Raw genomic sequence first — 23,706 nt, 5'->3', positions numbered from 1 at the left:
GTGGCAGGCATTTACCTCTTCCAGCAAACTCCAAAAAGTTCATTAGATTTCTAAGTAGTCATCTTCCTTTTTTTTTCTTCCTGCTAATAAAACTCACTTGATGGATTAATTTTTCTAGTACCAGAATTTCCCACACCTTAATATTCTACTTTATATTAAATCTAAAATATGGGTAGAGTAACAAATTTTCTATAATTCATTTTAGGATGTGGATGCAGAAGGCAATTTTATGCAAGTTCTGCTTTCTAAATTAATCATACTAGTTACCTTGGTTCTGCATAGTAGTATTTGTAGAGCAAGTCATGAAGCAGGAGATCTGAATTCAGATCCTTGGCCCAGTCTCATTACCCAAAGACAACAGCGCAGTACCATGTCCAGCTTGATAAATGAAATGAAATACAATCTCTTTAAAAAAAAAAAAAAAAAAAAAAAGGACTTAAGGGTTGATTTTGCATTTTTAATCTCCAGTGGCAACAAATGTCCCAGGAAGTATGTTTAAGGGGAGCAATTGCGGGGGGTTGGGGGGAGAGGAATGTGTGGGGAGCCAAATTTATGTCAGGGTATGTCTTCACTGTAGGCTTAACCTAGGCTCTTATATGGGATTTAGACCAACCACCCATCATCCACACACACAACCCCTAAGCCCAGGTTTATATGTGCTTTGAACCCAGGTTTGCTTGCCCAGTGAGGGGTATAGGTTAGAACCACAGGTTTTGTTGTAAGTTGGGTTCAAATGTACTTACACTGCAGAGGGGAAGCAGCTGAAGCCTGGGTTATGAAGCTTGGGTTTTGATAGTCCTTCAGTGCCAGTCCACAATGCCATAGCCCAATCCTCTAAGTCTGTATTTTCTGTCCCTTCTACCTACTAACTTTCCATTCATCTCCGATCTACTAGAAGCAACCTGCTGGCTTATATATACCCGGTCAGTGTTTAAGTCCTCATGGCTTGCTCCATTTCTGCACTGATCAGCTCAGGTGAATAATGTGAGACGATGCCATCCCAGTGTGCTGCTAGCTGGCTAGAGGATCACGTCAGGGTTCTGGTTGCCCTCTGGTGTAGGTACAGCAAATAATATAGTTTTGAGATGCACACGAAACTGTCCTTTTCAAGAGGCTGCCAGAGGAGGCGGATCAAGTAGCCAACTATCCAGTGTCGGGAGTGAATTAAAAATGTCAAGCTTGCCTATCCCATGGCAAAGGACACCAATAACAAGTCAGGCAACTCAGTGTCTCCTTGCCCCTAACATAAGGAGTTCGAATCAAGTGATCGCCATAGCCCCAAGTACTGAGTCCACCATCATGCATGATAGGCTTTTGACCCAGAATGGCTTGGTTTTTTTTTTTTTTTTTTTTGTGTGTGGGACAGGGATCAGGGACAGCAGGGGGTGCAGAAGAGCTGGAACAGACCAGGTGGTCTGATGGTCTTGGGGACATCCTGGATCTATATTCTGACAATTATTTGGGGATGAGCCTGGGGAATGGACTGCACAGGAAGCAGCAGCAGAGATGGAGCTACAGCTGAATAACTGGCTGCTTCCATTTTCATTATTTGGGGGGAAATTGCAACTTAAGTGGGAATATTTCCCAGGTTATGACTAAGGCTATGATTCTGTCATGGAGATCACAGATTCCATGGGGGTTTTTTTGGGACCTCCATGACTACTTCTGGGGCAGGGCTGGAGCAGCTGGTAGCCCTGGGGCTGCTGGAGCAGAGGCCACTGGAACAGCTGACTGGTGGCCAGCCCTGGGATCACCAGAACAGCGGCTGGAGTTGGGTCAGCTACCTTGGGGCGGGAGCAGCAGCAGTCAGTCCCAGCTGCAGGAGCAGCGGCGGGGCTAGAGCTATGGGGTGGCCTTAGCTTCAGTTCACCCTTTCTCCATCCCCCTTTCCGTCCCTACATGTGTGATTTAAGATGGATTCCAAGCTCTGTGTGGGGGGAATGGATATTAAACATGCAACTAATGATTCAGTTGAGCTATGTTTGAACTAATTACTGGAGGATGGGGGGAGAATCAAAGATGAGATTATAGGCTTAGCAAGCATAAATGCATATTTCCACATAGACTCCTTGCCTTATAACTTTCTACACACTGGTGTACTATTACACAGTTATACCAATAATAGTATTAACTCCAGACAGTCTGTATTTTAAGTCCCAGTGGTTGTACTAAGTGGAAAAAGTCCTTGGTGATTGTGGTACTTGGTCTCCTGATGCTGTCCAGGCCTGTGGGAGGGGAAGGAGGATGTGGTGTTCTCAAGTTTCTGTCTCTTGGGTAAACATTCTCTTACTGCTTTCCTGAATTTTTTTCTCCACTCCTGCCGGGCTGGTGATTTATATATAATATAATTTTTTTATGTCAGTGACCCGAGATGGTTGGTGAGATTCCTGGGCAGGGCACTCTTCCAGTGGCTGCCCTGTAGTTTACCATCTCTGTCTGTTGATTTACAGTCAGTACATGAGGAGATATCTACTTTGCACAAACACAATAGCAAATAAACATATATCTACACATAAGCGTTCATGTACACACACTGCAGTAGTATGCTTCTTGAGGCATGTTACCATGTGATGCAAGGATGTGGGCAATGCGGGCACATAAGAATCCCTAATTTATTTTGCTTACCTGAACCCAGCCTCAGTGATGACTGGTGCAATCTCTGACTGCCTATATTGGACTTGTAAACCGGCAGTGTCTTGAGTCCATTCCTGATGGAAGCCCTCACCCTTATTCTCACAGATGTTGGTGTTCTTGTGCCAGATATCAAGAGGCATAGGCCGAATGGATACTGCTAGCAGTATCCATTGCAGACTCAGGCCTTGAGAGGCACATGTGCTCCTGAAGTGGAGCACCCATAGGGACATGCAGTTCCTGCTCAAAGTGAATGACTTCTTATGGTTGACCAAGACCTTCATGACGATTTGAGTAATGTCCATGCTGGTTGACATATGCTGCTTGTGCCGGTCAAACAATGGGTAGAGGTATGTCATCAGTGGCTCCAGTGCAGTTTGGAAACCTCATTCTCTCAAAGCCAGTTGTTTCAGGCACACTAACTGTGTCCGCTACCCATGGATAAAACACAGCAGTACCTGCCCCACAAAGCTCCATCACTGCAGCACTGAGTGAGCTTGCCAGCACCAAAGTGGTTAGGCATGGACCTGTGCAGTGTAGGGTAGCAAACTTCCAGATGGCAGTATCAACCCACTTCTGGATTGGTATGGCTTCTCTTATTAGCATGATCTGGCACTGAAAGGTCAGGGCAAGATCCTTACATAACTCCATGAAGATGTGCTTTCTCATGGGGAAGTTCTGGAGGCATTGCTGATCTTCCCAGATCTGCATGTTGATGTAATCACACTACAGGTTGCTGTACACTAGAAGTTCCAGTCCACATACGATAGATGGTATGCGTCAGCTGTCTCTGCTCTGCCATATCAACATCTAGCTTGCATGATCTTTTAATGAATAACTGTGGTTGCCTTAGGAGGTCACAAACAGCTGTTGAAATGCCCTCCACCATATCCCATACCTGTAACTGCATCCTGCTGAAACAACAGTGCTGCCAAAAGTAGGAAACAGTTCATGCACCTGATGTGGGAACCATGCCTTGGCCTGGATGGAAAGGAAAGAAGTAAGGAGTGTGCTGAGCCAGAAGTGTTTTATGCTACTATGGTGGCAGGCTGTGAACACTTCCACACAGAGGCTTGGGAAGGACAGACAAGTTCTCCCACAATATATCGCAAAATAAATCAAAGTGGCTCAAGTTAGTCAGGCACTAAGAATCATGGGATATGCCTACAAAATTCTAGCAGTTAACTTGGACTACTGCAGGACCAATGTGGCTGCAGCTATGTGGGTATGAGTCAAGTGTAGCTCTGAAGACTTGCAGATGGGTTTGGCTAACAAGAACGTCTGAGGATCAGCGGGGGGGGGGGGGGAGGTGAGGAATAAACAAGGGGAAATAGTTTTACTTAATATAATGACTCTACCACTCCCAGTCTCTATTCAAGCCTAAGTTAATTGTATCCAATTTGCAAATTAATTCCAATTCAGCAGTCTCTCGTTGGAGTCTGTTTTCAAAGTTTTTTTGTTGAAGGATAGTCACTTTGAGATCAGAAATCGAGTGACCAGAGAGATTGAAGTGTTCTCTGACTGGTTTATGAATGTTATAATTCTTGACATCTGATTTGTGTCCATTTATTGTTTTACGTAGAGAATGTACATGGCAGAGGGGCATTGCTGGCACATGATGGCATATATCACATTGGTGGATGTGCAGGTGAACGAGCCTCTGATAGTGTGGCTGATGTGATTAAGCCCTATGATGGTGTCCCCTGAATAGATATGTGGACACAGTTGGCAACGGGCTTTGTTGCAAGGATAGGTTCCTAGGTTAGTGGTTCTGTTGTGTGGTGTGTGGTTGCTGGTGAGTATTTGCTTCAGTTTGGGGGGCTGTCTGTAAGCAAGGACTGGCCTGTCTCCCAAGATCTGTGAGAGTGATGGGTCGTCCTTCAGGATAGGTTGTAGATCCTTGATGATGCATTGGAGAGGTTTTAGTTGGGGGCTAAAGGTGACGGCTAGTGGCGTTCTGTTATTTTCTTTGTTGGGCCTGTCCCCCGTGTCGTCCCTCCCCCACCCCCTCCGTTCCTCAGACATTCTTGTTAACGCCTGGAAATGGCCCACCTTGATTATCACTTCAAAAGGTTTTCTCTCCCCCCACCCCACTCTCCTGCTGGTGATAGCTCATCTTAAGTGATCACTCTCCTTACAATGTGTATTTTTTCATGGTCTGTGTGTATATAAAATCTCCTCACTGTACTTTCCACTTTATGCATCCGATGAAGTGAGCTGTAGCTCACAAAAGCTTATGATCAAATAAATTGGTTAGTCTCTAAGGTGCCACAAGTACTCCTTTTCTTTTATCAGAGAGAAAATCCTAAATATATGGAGGCTGAAAGAAAGGAAAGCAGCCGCCTTTTTGTACTGTGGCAGCAAGTTGTGGTACTCTGGATGCTCGGACAAGCATGTTAATATAGATCATCTAGTTTGTTATAAGAGCTATGACAATAGCTTTTATTGGGCAAACCTGCTCCAATCCATAAAACTCTATGTTGAGGCAGGAAAGATGGTCTTACGTTTCACATTTGGGAATCAGTAGGTCTGAGTTCTATTCCTGGCTCTGCTGATTACTTCCTCTACTTTTCAAACTTTTGTACTGGTGACCCCTTTCACACAGCAAGCCTCTGAGTGTGACCCCCTCTTATAAATTAAAAACACTTTTTATATTTAACACTATTATAAATGCTGGAGGCGAAGCGGGGTTTGTGGTGGAGGCTGATAGCTTGTGCCCCCCATGTAATAACCTCCTGACCCTCTGCGGGCTCCCGACCCCCAGTTTTAGAACCCCTGCTATATTACTTTAGGAAAATTAGAGAGACAGAATGGGTGAGGTATAAAATACACCTTGTTTCTCTTAATATCCTGAGACCAACAGGGCCACAACACTACTGCATACTCACTTTAGGAAGTTATAGCTAACTCCCTCTGTGATCAATCTGTAAAATGGGAATAATACTTTCCTATTTTATGAGGTATTGTGAGACATTTAGATATTAGTGTTAAGCCCCATAAAAATGGCTATAAATAAAAGCAAATCTATTTTGGTGGCCCAGAACATAAGAATTCTGAATAGCCTTTGTTTTTGTGCTTTTTTGCATGCCAATTCCAAGACAACTGTTACAGTTCACTTCTGTTTTATGTGATATTGTTAGTTTAAGCTCTGAGAACAAACCAAAAGTGGACATCTACGCTTAAGGGTTCTTTCAAATTCGAATTGTGAAAGGCTTTAAGAAGTATTTATCTTCACATATTTTTAAGAATGGATTTCCTCAGTGCATAAGAGAGTTGCTGCTTTTTGGAAGTGAAGATGCCATATATTTATATTTTTTAAAATTATTTAGGCTTGGCTAATCAACTTACTGATGCTTACTAAATGGTTAGCACTGTAAACATGCTGTACAAGAACCCCAACCTTTTCTCTAATAGGTTTTTTACCACTAAACGATTAGTTTTTGAGTCTTAAGGTATTTTTTTCTTGACACTTTGACTATATATGCTGTGCTGATAGTAGCAGCTTTTGCCTTGTGCAGTGTTTCTAGTTGAACTGCATATTTGAAAACTAATTATAGCAGTTGTCAAACAAAATGGCTGAAGCTAATTATGTGCTGTGGAAAATATAAACCGAATTCTCAGATATTTGACTCAACTAGAATGAAGACTTATCGTATAGCCGCTTGGTTTTTTTTCAAGGGGGCGGGAGGGGAACGCTGTCCAAGCAATTTCCTAGTTTGGTTTAAGCTTTAACTGATTCTTCCTGGAAAAGTCATACAGCAAAAAAGATTTATGGTTATATAGCACGCAGAGATATGCATTAAAACCAGCAGTATATTTTATAAATATACAGGAAATTTAAAAGCACATAAAATGTTTTCAACTTTGTTTTTAACATCCTGAAATATTCCATGACAATTATATTGTCCATCTTTACTTTGCTAATGACCCTGCGGCATATTAATTATATCAAAAAGAGGATTTATTTATTTTATTTTGTGTACTTAAAAAAACAGAAAAAGAATACTTCCTTTTGATTTGCCCAGAATGTTGTTTTTTTTTTTTTAAATTTTAGATTTCTCAAAAATATGCCACGGTAGCATATTATGTCAGAAGACATTGCAAATGCCGGAGATCAGTTTAAATTAGGGGGATTTTCCTCATTTTTTGTATTCTTTGTAAAGGTGTGCAGTTAGACTTGGTACTGTTCAGTGATATTTGCATGGGTGGTTTTTGGGGGTGGGGGGCTGGGTATATTTAATGCTGTTGCATAGCACAGATGTAAAGACATTTTGTCTTTGAGTCAGATAAAATTAAGCAACTTTCCGAAAATGGAAAGTCATTGCAGAAGACATGCAGTCATGTGTGTAATTTGAACAGAAGTCCTAGAAGGTAAAAATGGTGGCTTGTTGTTGAATTTGCTAGACCAAAAAATGCTTCATGTTCATCAGCTTCTTGAATGAGATATGAATTATTAAAGGCTTGCATGTAAATCTGATCAATGCAAGTAGGTTGATTTTAAGTTTAGAGCACACGTGTAATGCGTTGGAAGGACGTATGTGGTGATAAGTTTGAGATTCAATTTGTCAGTATATTAAAACATGGTTGCTTGAGAGTAGCTTGGTACAGTATATAGGGACTTAGTACTGCTATTGTATTAGTCTGCTGTATAGCACAACATTTTTTTGTTGGTTTTGTTCTTCTGTCTGGCCATTTATATAAATGTTGCTCTTTTGGGGTGTGGGGAGTGGAATCCTTGGATTTAGCATTTCCTGTTGATGAAATTTTTTTGATTGCTGCTATGACAGGATGTGTGCACAGAGTATCACTTTGAGCTGCACTGATCTGGTCTTGGCCTTGGGTGTCAAATTCCAACTTTGCCTATTGTGAATGGCCTTGAAAAGTTGACTGCTTTTGTAAATATACCCTCTTCTATTTTCTTTCTCTCGTGTAATGCACCCCCAAGGCTACACATGTGTCATTGTGGAAGAAGAAAGCTTGGTTGTGGTTCTCATTATGGCACCAGAGAGCTTTGCTGATGTTTCCTTCTTGCTTAAGCCTTGTTGTGAAGGCCTTAGAATGAAGGACCAGGGTTACTGTGGTTTTTTTTTTGTTTTTGTTTTTGTTTTTTTTGTTTTTTTCTCCAATTTGTAAAAAACCCACTTTTTTACAGGGAAAAGGGTTTTTTTATCCTAACTTCATAAAGGAGCACATTGTCCGAAGCTTGTAATTCTTCAAGAAAGCCACAAGAATAGTCTTTCCTAGTACAACTGACGAATTAGGCCTACTCTTTGTACTTGCTCCTTACTAACCTCTGATACGCTTTTATGCCTAGTATGAAGTTTTGACCAAGCTAATTTGAATGTGCCGGTTTCTTAAAAATGGTCAGAAATGTAAATTTAACTGTCCTTTCTACTGTGATTTTTGCTCACTGTTTTGATGCAAAGAACTGTGAAACAGCCTCCTTTGCAAGCACAGATTTGGAGCTATAGATTTAGACTATCAGGTTTTTAATGCTAAATGAGAAGGATAAAGTCAAGATTACTTTCCATCAGCTATGTTTCTTCCTCTTTTGCCCTAAACTTAGGACCTTCATATTTGTGGTCAGGCTAGGTAATTGAAAGGTTCCGTAGTTTCTCTAGGTTTTTTTACTATTGTGTTCAAATGCTTTAACTACATCAAGCCAGATTTCTTTGAGATTAACAGTAGTGTCAGCCTGTAGTTGACTGGGCCTTTCCAAAATCTCCTTCAGTTGGTTTTGTTGCACAGTCTGTAAAGTTCTTTTTTTGTAAATATTTGACATACTTATGGTTGGACCTTGCCTTTCAGATGTTACCTCATTCACATTGTCACTAATATCCTCGGACCAACACGTCTACAACTACACTGTGTACAGTTGTTTTTATGGTATAATCACAGCGCTGTGATATTTCTTGGTTGTCTAAGATTCCATTTTCATGTTTTAACTAAGTTTGTTACTTGATATTAAGTCCAAGGAATGGTTGGGTGACCAAACACTATAGTGTCCCTAGTCTGGATAAAAGCAATAAGAAACAAATGTGTAATTTATGCAGTTGGTATTCCTAACTCTGAACATGAGTTCTTACTGTGGCCAAAAGGCTAATGTGATCCTTGGAGCTATAAACAGCGCTATTGCGTAGGAATAGGGGGAGGCTATATTACCTCTGTATTTGGCACTGATGCAATCACTACTGGAATAGAATGTCTAGTTTTAGTGACCACAATTCAAGAAGGATATTCTTCAATTAGAGAGGGTTCAGTGAAGAGCCACAAAAATTATTAAAGTTTGGAAAACCTGCCTTATCATGATAGACTCAAGGAGCTCAATCTGTTTATTTTAACAGAAGCTCAGACGATATGATCACAATGGTCTCATCTGGCCTTATAATCTGTGAACTCTTTTTTGCTCTCTCTGTAAAATGTGTTCATTTAAATCAGTGGTTCCCAAACTTTAACAACCTGTGGACCTCTTTCACTAAAATGTCAAGTTTTGTGAACCCCCTCCTAAAAATGAATATTTCCAGGGATTTTCTCCTTTACCTGAGTATAAATGACAAGAGCAGTGATCTTGGAAATATAAAACTTGTTTTTATGACATGCTTATTACACACTATTATTAATTGTTTATCATTACAGTATTTTTATTACATTATGAAAACAGCAACATTCTTCCAAGACCTCACTTTCATAGCTTGTATCACTTTGAATAAGCCAGTTATAAGACAAGGCTCCTATGGTTCATCAAGGAGTGTCAGATGTGAAACAGCAGGAAGGGATTTAAGAAGCCAACTCAAAGAGTTCCTCCTACACAAGCATTCAGGTCTTGAGCCGTCCAGGCAAACCACGCACTTTGCAACAAAGTTTAAATGTGTTCTTCGTAATAATTTTAAAAACAATACTAGCTGCCTATTTAATTTTAAAAACAGCAAAAAATATCCACCTCCCTTTCCATTTCTTATAAGGAGTCTTGAAGTTTAAATCTCCTCAGTGTGATAGATATGCTTGCTTTGATCTGCTTAGCTCTTGGAAGTCCAGGGGCTCCACGCTGCTGGCCCCGGACTGCCTGGGGTCCCTCGGGATAGCTGTCCACCATTAGGGAGTTTTTTCCAAAGAACCCCCTGTAACATTTTGCAAACCCCCAGGGGTTCATGAACCCCAGTTTGGGAACCACTGATTTAAATTGTAGACATAAAAAGCACATCATGTTTCTGTAAGTAATTTACTAGCCTGTTCAGTTTTAAGAGTAGGACGTTTCATAATTCTCTGCCAATAACTCCAATTCCAGAAGAAATATATAGAAGAAAAACAAGCTTTCAAAATATGAGGGGGAGGAAAATATCAATCAATTAAAATTTACAGAAGTATTCCATTACACTTACAATTCATATATGTAGTTAATGACCCGTACTGACATGAACATTCGATAACTTTAACTTTGATCTATAAGATATAATTAAATATATGTATATAATTTAAATATATTCTAATTACACTTTCCTTCATACATCTATATCTTGGCTAAAGAATTCTTTCAATATAAACATTACAAATATGCATCCCTTTCCACATACATCTCTGTGCTATTTGCATGGTGGCTGGTGAAACTCCTATGGTTTCCATAGAAATGGCCATGCAACACCAGAAAGCAACTTCAAGAAGAACAAAGAGACTGCTAAAAAGGAGATAAAACAGCAGACTTTCAAGCATGAGGTTTTGGTAAGGTTGTGCAAAGCATATTTTACTGAATGTTTCACTAAATTCCTCCCCTGCTGAAATCCCACGTATATAAATGGAATTTTATTTATTGTGGAGTGACCGTTTTGACACAGCCTACATCGTCTTGGGGGACTTTTTCACATTAGATATTCTAGATTTGTTGAAAGGATTCACTTTGATTATTAATAGTAGTTAGAATATATAGCATCTAATATTTTTGTAATCCGTCTCTGGCTGAAATTCGCTTATTCATCTAATGTAATTTGGGAAGTTTTAGCAACTAATTTTTACTGAATGTATGCAACACTTGAGCAGCTTTAAATATTTGTGAATTCTATTATATCGTGTAGACTTATGGGCCACTTGCACATCTTGCTCATCCAGATATTTCGTTGACTTCAGTGGGGACTTTGGGTGCCCAAGAAACTTATACCAAGAGATTTCAGTCAATTGCAGTTTAAGGACTGGTTACTGTGAGGTGCTTAGTGCCTTCTGCAAGTGTCCTGAGCATCCTCAGCTTCCATTGACTCACTGTGTCTTGAGTGTACTCGGCACTTTTGAGGATCAATCCCCAAGTACAACTAACACACAGGGAAAATAGGGCTGAGGGAATAGAAATTAAATTACTTTATAATTGTCAGTAGCTGTGACAGCTTTACAGTCACTTCATGATATTTAAGAACAGAAACAAGAGTACCTTGTAACCTTTGCTCTTTAGTTATGTATCCTGCAAGACACTAAAGTTGTTGAATAGAGAGCTCAAGAAAACAAGAGTATCTTCTTTATAGAAACTAAATCTATTTATAATTAAACCAAATTTTTGAGTTGGCAGAAAAAAAATTCATTCTGTCATCTTCTGTTTGACAGGTTTTTCTGAGCCCCTGTGCTGTTTGAGACAGTTTTTTTCCTGTTGCTTAAGTACAGAGATTGAAAAACTTACTTACTATCCCAAGTCCAAAGCCTTCTAACTAGAAAGAATATCCTCCACCTCCCCTTCCCTACCACAAAAGTCACTACCCTCAAAGTCATGTCTTCTATGATTTAAAGGAATAAAATGTGTACTGTTTGCCAGTGTTAAAATTAAATACAGTTATCTGACTTTTTACATTTAAATGCAACTTGTTAACGTTGGTTGAACAACAGAACAAAAGTTAATTATGGGGGGGGGAGGGTTTGTACTACTTGAACCGTTATACTGGTATAGTTAAAATGGTACAAGTTTTGTATGAAGATTAAACCCTCAGACTGTAAGCTCTCTAGGGCAGGGGACTGTCTTTTTTTCTTTCTATACAGTGTCTAGCACAATGGGTCCCTAAACCTTATTGGGGTTCATGGGCTATTATAATAAGGAATTTTGTAGACATATTTCAACTTAGACATTATAAGTACATAATCCCCTCCATCCCATGCATCTGTGTTTTCATTGCGGCGGAGGATGTGCACCTTAAGCTGCTGATATTCAGTTGACAATTAGGCTGTTCCCTATGGTGATAAAATGTTAACACTGCAAATTGAAAACAAATCTAAACAGATCTTCTTGAGAAGAGGAGAATGTAAATAAGCTTGTGCCTGTACATAGACGCATAGACAAAGCAGTAAAGAAACAATGCAAAAAGATAAGCGAAATTGGATAGAAAGTAAGGCTAGTGAAGCTGAAGAAGCAGGGGAAAGAAACAGTACAAGAACAGTCTACACAATCCTGAAACAGTTAACAGGATATGGATCAAAATTCAGAAATGTCCCAATGAAAGGGAAACAAGGAGAAATTTTGAAAACACAGGAGGAACAAGAAAATAGATTGGTGGAACACTTCAAAGAAGTGCTAAACCAACCAGAACCAATTACAAGACTAGAATGTAACCATGATAAACCATTGGACCTAGATATAGATGTATCTGAGGTAAAAATCAAAGAAGTGTTGAAAAAAGCACTGCAGAAGCTGAAAAACAACAAGGCACCTGGTTTGGATGGCATTCATCCTGAAATGCTTAAATATGGAGGCAAAGACGTGGAATCAATCATCTATTCGCTATGCAGCAAAATATGGATGGAGGAATAAGTGCTGGAAAAATGGACCCTTGGTATCATCATCAAGTTATCAAGGAAAGGTGATCTAAACAATTGTTCAAATTGGAGGGGAGTAAGGAAAAGTCACAGGAAAAGTATTACCAGCAGTCCTCCTGAACAGAATGAAAGGAAAGATGGATACCACTCTACGTGAACAAAAATCTGGTTTTAGACAAGGGAGATTGTGCACAGGCACTGTTTTCACCCTGAGATGGATTATTGAGAACACAATTTAATTCCAAGGCAGTCTTGCCATCAATTTTGTGGACTTTCAAAAGGCATTCAATAGTGTAAACAGAGGAAAAATATGTGGAAAATTGTGGAACAATATGGAATTCCAGCAAAATTAGTTAACATTTTGAAGGCATTCTACGCCAACTCAAAATGCTGCATTAAAATGGAAAATGGTTTGAGTAAGCCATTCAGTATCAAGACAGGTATAAGGCAGGGCTGTGTCCTGTCTCCATTTTTGTTTATGCTAGTCATTGACTATGGAATAAAACAATGGAACAGTGATACATACATCCTAAAATGAAACAGTTAAAGGCTATTTGATCTAGATTTTGCTGACGACATTGCTCTTATCAGTGAAGTTGCCAACAGACTACAAAAATGTACAAACAAAGTAAAAGTAATGGAGAAGATACAATGCAAAGAAATGTACAGTCATGTTAAAGGGAATTATAGGGACAGAAATCAAAATTGAAGAAGAGAAACGGGAGAAGATGAACAATTTTACATACCCTGGAAATACCATCAGCCAAGATGATAAAAGTTCTAAGGAAATAAGAAGAATTGGGAAGGCAGATGCTGCATTTGGAAGAACATAAGAATGGCCATACTGGTCAGACCAAAGGTCCATCAAGCCCAGTATCCTGTTCTCTGACAGTGGCCAATGGCAGGTGCCCCAAAGGGAATGAACAGATAGGGCATGGATCACTTGATGATAACCTGTCACCCAATCCCAGATTCTGGCAAACAGAGGTTAGGGACACGGTTCCTGCCCATCCTGGCTAATAGGTCCATCAATGGCTATCTTCCATGAATCTATCTAGCTCCCTTTTGAACCCCATTATAGTATTGGCCTTCACAACACCCTCTGGAAAGAAGTTCCAGAGGTTGACAGTGTGTTGCATGAAAAAATACTTTCTTGTGTTTGTTTTAAACCTGCTACCTATTAATTTCATGTGGTGGCCCCTTGTTCTTTGTATTGTGAGAAGGAGTAAATAACACTTCCTTATTTACTTTCTCTATACCACTCAAACATCTGGCAACTCAAAAATATCTCCCACAAGACAAAACTGAATGTGTACAAAGCAGTTATCGCCATCACATCATATAGCAGTGAGACATGGCAACTTACCAAGAAAGATATGCAAAAGCTGGATGCATTTCATCACAAATGTCTGAGAAGAATATTGGGAATAACATCTAGAGGAAGAGGAATGAAGAAGTCAGAAGAATTACTGGACAAGGCACTCTCTCACAAGTAATCTACAAAAGAAGACATCAGTGGCTGGGACGTGCTGAGAATGGAAAAAGAATGCTTACCAAATGCCACCCCTTGAATGGAAGCCAGAAAAGGCAAGAAAAAAAAGAGGAAGATCGCGAATAACATGGAAACTAACAGTTCTGAATTACATCAAGCACCTCAACATGAAATGGGAAGATTTGAAGAGAAGGGCAGTTGACAGGCAAAGATGGCAAATGTGGGTAGCCCAATATGCAGCAAAGCACGGGATGGACTAAGGTCCCCAACCTTTCTGTGGGAATAGCACATTCCTATTCCCAGAAGACTGAGGTGGGCGCCAGACATCCGCTGCCGAGAAGTGGCAGGAGAAAGAAGCGTCGTCGCCAAGAAATGGCAACGCTTCTCGGCGGCATTTCGGCGGGTGGTTCTCCAGTGGCCTCGCTCCACAACGGCATTTCGGCGTCCTGTGGGCACACTCAACTGTCCCAATGGGTGCCATTGCGCCCGTGGGCACCGCATTGGGGACTCCTGGTCTAAGGTCCATACATACAACATGAATCGTTGTGCTGTATGTCTTTGGTGCTGAGTTCCCTGGTTTACCATGTGCCTCACAATATTTACTTGTACATGATTAACTACCTTTTGACATTAAAGTACACCTTATACTTTCTATAAGGAATTTATTTTATGTGAAGACTTGGTTTGCTTTTAACAAATTTATCTAAATTTTAGGGGTGGTCTACACTAGAAAATTATTACTGTAAGCTAGGAGTTTACACTTATAATGGTTTTAAGTTCTGGTGTAGATGCAGTTATAATGGTGTAAAGTTGCATTCTACTAGGATAGTTTATTCTGCTTTCCCAACCAGAAGAAGCTGTACCTGGTTTAATCAATTTCATACAGTGACAGCTGTACCTACATTTAAAGGGAATTCTTGTCATTTTAACTTTAAAGCTTTGCTGCTTTAATTATCAGTATAGTATAGGCAAGCCCATAATTGTAAACTTGCGAGCTAAAAGTTCATGATACAACTATCCTGTTACTTGGCGATTTTAACATGCAACTGCATTATTAATATGAATAATTTGGAAGAAAAATATTCTTTGATCTTCATCCATGGGATGATCACTTTTTTAAAGTTCTTTTTGTCTTGAAAATTGTACTTGAGGATGTCCGATTAGGAACATAAATCAACTTTTTTAATTTAATATATTTTAGAGTAACTACTGAGAACAATGAACAAAACTAAATAATTTATTGTTGTGTTTTTGTTTTTTCTTTAGAAATGGAAGAACATAGTCTGCTGGATCGGGGATTGAAGGTTTATAATGGATTGTGGAATTATACATTGAAGAGCCAGCAGGCGGCATGCCTGAGTGACTAAAGAAAATGGGTGCTAATGCATCTAACTACCCTCATTCGTGTTCCCCAAGGGTAGGGGGAAATTCGCAGGCACAACAGACATTCATAGGTAACTTTCAATTCTCCTGCCATTTTTATAACGTTTACTGTATTGTATGTGCTTGTATTGGATTGCTTGCAGTATTGGTAGTGGGATGCAGAGCCTTTTATCATCTTCACCTGTTTGAATCCACTCAAGCTCAGTAGTGTGTGAAATTTGGTACTTTTTAATAACTAATTGGCCTATGTGCAAAATGAGTTGATGATGTTTCCAGTTCCTAATGGACAGATATCTATGTGATTAAAAACCACCATCACAGTTGGCTCTCTGGACGATCTCAACCATTCATGACAACTGTCCTTGCTTATAAGGGACAGATGGTACCTGTTAAACAGTACATGTACCATTTTTCTACTTTGTTTGCTCCAGAAAGCTCTGTGCATCATATTTTAATAGAATTAAAATGTTTCTATTTTTATTCCTACCTCCCCTCTCTCTCTTTCTCCTCTTCCTCCCTCTCCCCCCATGTCCTCTTTCCTGTGTTGTTGACACTGTCTACCCAGAGATTGAATCACTTTCTCCCCCATAGAGATGATCACTCCAGTATATGGTTCGGGCACAACCTGGGAAACTTCATCCTCCTGTCCCTACTACATTTTTCTTTTGATAAACAGAGGCCTTTATTTTCCAGCAGCACTAAAATCACTTAAACAGAAATTTGTGTGTTTTAGGAGCTCTGAAACCAAAGATCTTTGTGTGTTTCACAATGGGAACCCCTAAACACAACCATAGTACAAAAAATTAAAACGCTGAGTGGTTTCACTGATGGCATCTTTTAAAAAAAAAAAAAACTTATTCAGAAATCTGGCAGCCTAAAGATTGTTCTTGTAATGGTATATAGCATAAATGTTCTTATGCTACCACTTATTTTCTTGGATTACCCCTTGTTGAGATTTAAAATCCTAAATTGTAATGTAAGCACATAGTTATGTAAGATGTAAAACTCCTTTTTTTGAGTGCTTTGACTTGTGATGTGGAATCAATAGTTAACCAATGATCATGATGCAATGTTATTCCTATATTTAATCAGGTTTCAGAGTAGCAGCTGTTAGTCTGTATCCGCAAAAAGAACAGGAGTACCTGTGGCACCTTAGAGACTAACAGATTTATTAGAGCATAAGCTTTCGTGGGCATATATAATCTTCTTACTCTATGATCCATTCTCTGCATCCGATTAAGTGGGCTGTAGCCCACGAAAGCTTATGCTCTAATAAATTTGTTAGTCTCTAAGGTGCCACAGGTACTCCTGTTCTATATTTAATCATCACTGAAAGTGCAGATATGTCCTAAGCAGAGAAGCATCTGCTATCTGCGAATACTTTTTGAGTATGTATCTTTTAATCCACCAGAAGATACTGAAAATCTGAGTAGATGCAATCTTCATTACATATTGCTTATCTCCAAAGTAGACTCTCCATTTTGTGTGTGTACTCACCTTAGGATGCCAAGAAAACTGTTGTAGTAAGTATCACCTGAGTGCCTACAGAGTATGGGACATTACTTCCTGCAAGGCTTTAAAAATTTAAGTGTTCCACTTATATCCCTTTAATTTCTGATTAACTAGCAGTGGTAAACAAATTGAGCTATCTTCCTTTACAATCCCAAGCTAAAGTCTTTCCACCATTGCAAGAATGACACTCACAAGATTGATATCTCTATCTACCTAAATGCTGCAACCCTCCCCACAAACAGCTGACCCTGAAATCAGTCAACAAGCCAACCAGATCATACCCCAAGCAGTTTTACCCTGAAAAGGAGACATGCCAGAGACTCCATGGAGTTAACTAGGAACTTCGCTATTGCTATTAATTATATGTGGAAGATGCAGTGATGGGCTGCAATATAAAACCCTAAGATAGATACCAACGTTTGTTGTCACCTCTAAATTTCAGCGACGCACAAGTTATCCAGTGAGAATTGAGGTTGAGATTTTCAAAGAAGCCTAGGGAAATAGGGCATCAAATCTCAGTAAAAATCAATGGAAGTTAAGCACCCAGTCCTCTTATGGCTGCTTTGAAAATCCCAGCCTAAAACCCTACAATACCATGATTATATATGCTATATAAGAAGGATAAATAAGGATTATCAGGGCCTTTCCCCTAATATCTTTCCCTACCTTTTTTTTCCCCCCATCTTGTCTCCTTGCCTTTTTGTCGTCTTGATTCTTATTTCTTCGTTCTTTTGGTTCCATGACAGAGGAAAACGGATATTTTGCTCAAACAGACTAAGACTGTTACTGAGCGTTTCAGCAGTTGATCGAATAACTAGTATTTATTCTTAGAAATCATCACTTTTCTAGACGGTGATTGTGTATGGAACTTGTTTTCTATTCATGAGATTTATTTACTTTCTAAAAATAGAACTGGATATATGAGAACAAGGTCATAAAGTGGTTTTGTATACACTAGCTTTTTACTTCTGGGGATCTAGGTTCAAATCATGTTATCTTAGACTCTATTTATTCCCCATTAAAACTTGATACCACCGTCCTAGTATAGATATAGTCAGATAGCTACAAATTGAGAAAACTGATTGGCAAAGCAGTTGGAGTATTTTCATGGTGCCTGCCTTGTGTTGCTAGTCACTTTCTTCCAAGAACACTAAAGTCACTTGCAGCTCATAAAGAGAGAGTACATAAAATAGAAGGTACACCCTTTTTTTTGCTGCTGTGAGAATACGTTTGTTCCACTAAAGATTTAAACATAACATATTCATCTTTGTAACTGCTTTGCTTACAAAACTCAGAATAAGGCTTTCATACCATTTACCGTGGTGAGATGCCTGTTTAAGGTTTTATTTTTAAATATAGTTCTACAGTTCCATTCTGAAAAAGTATAGGCATGCGGAGGACTGGATAAATCCTATTATTATTCAGTGTCAGTTGGCCAATCAGTTTCTTAGGGCAGTTATCTGTTTTTTGAAATGTTTTTCTGCTCAAAGACCAGTATAAAGTGAGGAGCATGAAGCTATTGTCATCTTAAAATTCACAGCACTTAACAACTCAGTGTCTCACAGGGGAAAAATAAATTCTTTAATTTTCTTTTCCCACTGTTGCACTAAGAAGAAAATCAAATCAGCATACGGAGACATTAATTGAAAATAGTGTTTTGCAGAGAGATGCTGAGCTGCTAAATGCTGCTAGATTACAACAATGACCCATCTATATCTTCAGGCTTTCTCATTTTTTCCCACTGGCTCAAACCTGGGTGACATACAGTTATTAAAATAATAGTGTACTATTAGTCTCTCAGAATAGATAGGCGAATACATTATTGTGGGTAATACTGTAATGTTAATTACAGTTAGGGTCTATACCTTGTACATGGTATCTAGTACATGCTAACTTGAACCATGTTTTGATTTCCAGTGGTGATTCAGGTGCAAGTGAAAGAGAAGAGGGGATGAGAGTTCTGCAGTCCTGGTCTGCATTTTTTTTTTTACTTTATTTTAGGTGCTTTTTGTAATCTTATATTATTTTGGAGCCTGGGGATCACAGAACTATCAAATGCAACTTAAGTACTTTTAATTTTTCTGCAAGTCTTTTGACATTTTGCATGTCCCTTTTTTGGAAAATGCACTTTAACATAGTGTATTTTATGGAATTATAATTTACATAGTGCCGCAAGTGTGGGTGGCACTTCATTGATAGAAAATAAGAGCAGAATCCTGCTCCAAGCTTTCTATCTAATATAAAGATCGCACAAATAAAGATATTGCAATGGGGAGATCAGTGAACAATAAAACATAGGGAGAAAGGATGTTTGTTTTTGGAATTTTGAAGTAGGATATTTTGGCTTGCAATCATTTGAGTTGTCCTTAGCCTTTCATTTAAATAATCTTTAGATAATTTTACTGGTTACTCATACTGTAAACTGGATGCATTCCCTGGTCTGGTAGAATTTAAATGAACCTGGGTACAGTGGGAGAGACACTTCCTTCATCCACAAAGTGTTACAGAACCAGTAAAGCAAATCCCATAAAATGGAGGGCGAGTTTTTAACTGCTTTTGCATAACAGGTAAACCGGTAGAATTACATAGCCATTTGCATTGGTGACAGTGAGTCAACAATTTACAGAAAAATTATTTGTTCCCACAGTCCACCAGGTTCTAAAAAGTGGTTTCAGCTGAGTTTGTGCTTTTCACAGTTCACGTGGCTTAATGTGAAATGCTACAATATTAGTTATATAAGTACACTGTGTTTTCACAGGCTAATTTCATGGTAATGTTGTAACATGAGTATCACTCAATCCTACTTAAAATAATAAAGATCTCTTAGAGAAATGTACAATAAAGTATGTATGTTATAAAGTCTATAATAAAACTTTTAGTTTATATAGGGCACAGAGGCTTAGAGTTAGTTGAGAATAGAGGTGGTGTAGTGAATCTGCAGACTGAAAAAGATAGACCCACACTGTGTAATATCAATAGACATGTAAAATACTTTATTAAAAATACTATTCTAAATGAGCATAGTTACCGTAACCATTTTGGAATTTATTTTGTAATTGCTAGATTATATCTGCTGCCTTTCTAAAGTAGACAAATGTATTTCCCCATGTAAGGTTTGTTTGGTTTAGGTGAAATCTTCTTCCCACCTGTCATATGGCAACTGGAAAAAATAAGACTTTCGTTGGTGTGTTTTTTGCCATGTTTGCAATAGTGTATTCAGAGATTGGAGTTTATAAGTAAAATGAGGCCAACACATGGGTCGCAACAAAATTTTAAAAATTTGTTAAATGAAATAAAAATCTGCAAAAAGCATAGTTTGGTCATGCCTTTTTCAGTAGATACAGTTTGGAAATGCAGTCAAAACATCTGTTTTAAATTAAAATGGATTCTCACAATGTAGTGCGTTAGGGTGGGGTCAGGAAACCATATTGTATTTGTGAACTTTAGAATTAGATAATCCAAATTTATTATCTACTCTGGAAAAGTGGATCATTTTATTACTCTTTTGCCTCTGGTTAGCAAAACTGTGCTACAGGCTATTGCTCTGAGATGAATAAATGAACCTACAGTGATTCATTTGCAAATCTGACTAGTGCCTATTTAAAGAACTTGATGTAAAGAGAAGGGAAGATTATGTAAATTGTGATGACATTTTGCTAATCTTTATCTAACCAAAGATACCAGTGGTTCAGCATTAAATTTTTTCTTCAAATGTTTTTAATCCCATTAAATTTTCCTTTCATCTTCAGGAACATCATCCTACTCTCATCAAGGTTATGGCTGTGAATCAAAACTGTATAGCCTTGACCATGGCCATGAGAAACCTCAAGACAAGAAAAAGAAAAGCTCTGGCCTTGCCACCCTCAAAAAGAAATTTATTAAGCGTCGGAAATCTAGCCGGTCTGCTGATCATGCCAAGCAGATGCGAGAGCTCCTCTCAGGCTGGGATGTTAGAGATGTCAATGCATTAGTAGAAGAGTATGAGGGAACTTCAGCCTTAAAGGAACTTTCTCTACAAGCGAGTTTGGCAAGACCAGATGCCAGGACACTACAGAAAGACATGGCTGATTTGTATGAGTACAAATACTGTACTGATGTAGACTTAATATTTCAAGAAACTTGCTTCCCTGTGCATCGTGCGATATTAGCAGCAAGGTGTCCATTTTTTAAGACACTGCTTTCTTCCTCACCAGAATATGGAGCAGAGATAATAATGGATATCAACACAGCTGGCATAGACATGCCTATGTTTTCTGCTTTGTTACACTACCTTTATACAGGAGAGTTTGGAATGGAGGATTCGAGATTCCAAAATGTTGATATCCTTGTCCAGCTTAGTGAAGAATTTGGAACACCAAATTCCTTAGATGTTGATATGCGTGGGCTGTTTGATTATATGTGTTACTATGATGTGGTTCTTAGTTTTTCATCCAACTCTGAACTGGTAGAATCATTTGGTGGAAGTCCAAACTGTTTAGATGAAGAGCTCAGAGCTCACAAAGCTATTATTTCATCACGGTCACCATTTTTTCGACACCTACTGCAAAGGAGGATACGAACTGGTGAAGAAATCACAGACCGAACCCTGCGGACTCCAACTAGAATTATACTGGATGAATCTATCATACCAAAAAAATATGCCAAGGTCATTTTAAACTGTATGTATACAGATGTGGTGGACCTCTCAGTTTTGCACTGCAGCCCCTCAGTGGGGAGTCTAAGTGAAGTTCAGGCTCTTGTAGCAGGAAAACTAAACATGACTAGGGCTGAAGAAGCTATGGAGCTTTATCACATAGCACTGTTTTTGGAGTTTAACATGCTTGCACAAGGTATGTAATATTGTGTTCATTTTAGCTCCTCAGATTGAATACAAGGTTAAACTGCTTCTTCCTTTTAGTTTTTGAAAACGTTTTCCCAGTCACACTTGAGTTTTATTATGCCATTAGATACTAACTCTTATTTATCACATTTCATCAGTAGATTTCAAAACTGTTTACACAGTATGTGTCATTGTTCTCATTTTACATATGGAGAAACCAAGGCACCAAGGAAAACTTGAATGGCTTGCCCAAATGTCACCCAGTAGTGGCAGAGCTGAGAATAGAACCCATGTCTCCCAAGTCCCATCCAGTGCTCTAGCCACTAGGCCACACTGTCTCCATAACATAGCCACTTATTTTGGAAAGACCAAAAGCCAGGACACTACAGAAAGACATGGCTCATTTGTTCTGATCTACTTTTGAGTCAGGGTGTGCTAATATGGGTACATCTTTGAGAAATGGCACCTGAAAAACAGGGCCCTTTACTGTGTCTCAACTAGAACACCCCAAAAGTGGGGCACCTAAAATCACTAGTCACTTTTGTAAGTCTTGAATTAAACCTTGTTTAATATTTTCACTTCAAGGGAGGGAGCAAGGTCCAGTGGATGGAAAATATGAGCTGTGTTGGTACTGAGTTGCTGTGTGATCTTGCGCAGATCACTTCATCTTTCTGTGTCTCTTAACTTACTCATCTGTAAATTGGGGATAATTTCATGTATTCCTTTATAAAATATTTAAACTCTGTGGGTGAAAAGCATGATATAAGAGCCTAGATATTAAGTTTCACTGTTAGCATAGGCTTACTTGTTTAAATGAAATACATTTTCACTTGTTTGAAAAAGAATGAAGGCAGATATCCATTTGTGGGTGTAAATGACATGAGACGGGAAAATTAGTGAGCTTTGTTAAGCCTCATCTTGAGACAGAAGAAATATTCCGAGTTTCATAATAGGATGTAAATTGTTAAGATGTATAACTTTGAATGATTGGCTATATAGATTATGCAAAATAGATTACATGATTTCTGCGTGTTACTGGGGAAGTTCAGAGCAATGGAAGGCTTTAAATTCGTAAAGATACATTGATAATTGAAAGGATATTTAAACAATTTTTCAATTTTCCAAAAAGTTTTCAAATAAAAATTCAGAGGAGAGAAGTTGATGGCTAGTGCCTCTCAAGGTTAGATTAATGAGAAATATCACTGAATACAAAGAAGAAGAATGAAATAAAGCAAAATGTATGAAACATAAATGTTGGGCATTGTGGATAACAGGAATAAAAAGTGGTTTTAGCTGCAAACATTTTTCTGGGTTTTGAAAAAATCATTTAATCATTGACAAGTAGGACACTTCCAAGCAAATGGGGTGGTGGTTAGGGAGTAATCAATTAATGCATAATTTGGGCTTTCATTTTATGTTGTTGGTCCTTATGTCTGTGAAGATAATGCAGACAGCTCCAGTATACCTGCAGACTTCTGGTGAGGTCAGGTGTTGGCCCTTACTATCTGTTGTTGTTTGAATTTAAGGTGCTGCCATGTCATGCGTTCTGGGAGTTGTACCTTTGAAGTATCTGGTATTGGCCGCTGTCAGAGGCAGGATTCTAGACTAATATTGCAATTTGTATGCTCTTATCTGGGACACCTTATAATGTTGCAATGAATTTGAACAGAAGATGCCGTATATGGCAGGTCAAGTATATAGGTAGCTTGGATCTGCTGGAGAATCACAGCATGGAGCAGCAACCGCAGTGCTTCTAATCTCCCTGTCTGAGGGAGAAAAGATCATCTCTGTCCTTTCAGGCCACCATTGCTCAGACCTCCTCCTGAGTACCTTTTTTTTTTTTTCCCCTCTCCTTTTCATGGAGGCCCTTTCCTACCCAGCTTGACATTGGACAGGCATTGTGTAGGTATAACTGAGGGTATAATTTGTCCTGTGGCATCTTTATTATTGACAATGATGCATAAAGTAGAGAACATAGCATGACATTCAGAACTCAGTTTGTCTTCAGTGTTGACAGTTGTAGAGAAAAAAAACATAATTTTACTTGTAAACTGGCAGATTTGTAATGGAATATATTGAGACTATCTAG

The 23,706-nt window shown here is 38.8% G+C and overlaps 1 protein-coding gene across 7 annotated transcripts in view; it reads left to right on the top strand.

Moving 5' to 3' along the window:
• BTBD7 (BTB domain containing 7) overlaps positions 1-23,706 on the top strand; it is a 109,011-nt gene that overhangs the window by 13,773 nt on the left and 71,532 nt on the right. For 6 of the 7 annotated variants that reach the window (XR_007357142.2, XM_048853258.2, XM_075129839.1 and 3 more), the window contains 2 exons: positions 15,170-15,357; positions 20,548-21,627. Coding sequence is in view for 6 of the 7 variants with exons in the window: in XM_048853258.2 (XP_048709215.1) it covers positions 15,276-15,357; positions 20,548-21,627 (1,162 nt within the window). In the remaining variant the exon portion in view is untranslated. Of the gene's footprint in view, positions 1-15,169; positions 15,358-18,715; positions 18,770-20,547; positions 21,628-23,706 lie in introns of all 7 variants that reach the window. The other variant, XM_075129840.1, reaches the window with a different exon arrangement.

Source organism: Caretta caretta, chromosome 6, assembly GCF_965140235.1.
Source record: "Caretta caretta isolate rCarCar2 chromosome 6, rCarCar1.hap1, whole genome shotgun sequence".
NCBI classification, from domain to species: domain Eukaryota; kingdom Metazoa; phylum Chordata; order Testudines; family Cheloniidae; genus Caretta; species Caretta caretta.
Note: the sequence above shows the minus strand (reverse complement) of the source record. Positions and strands in the feature narration are given on the sequence as shown.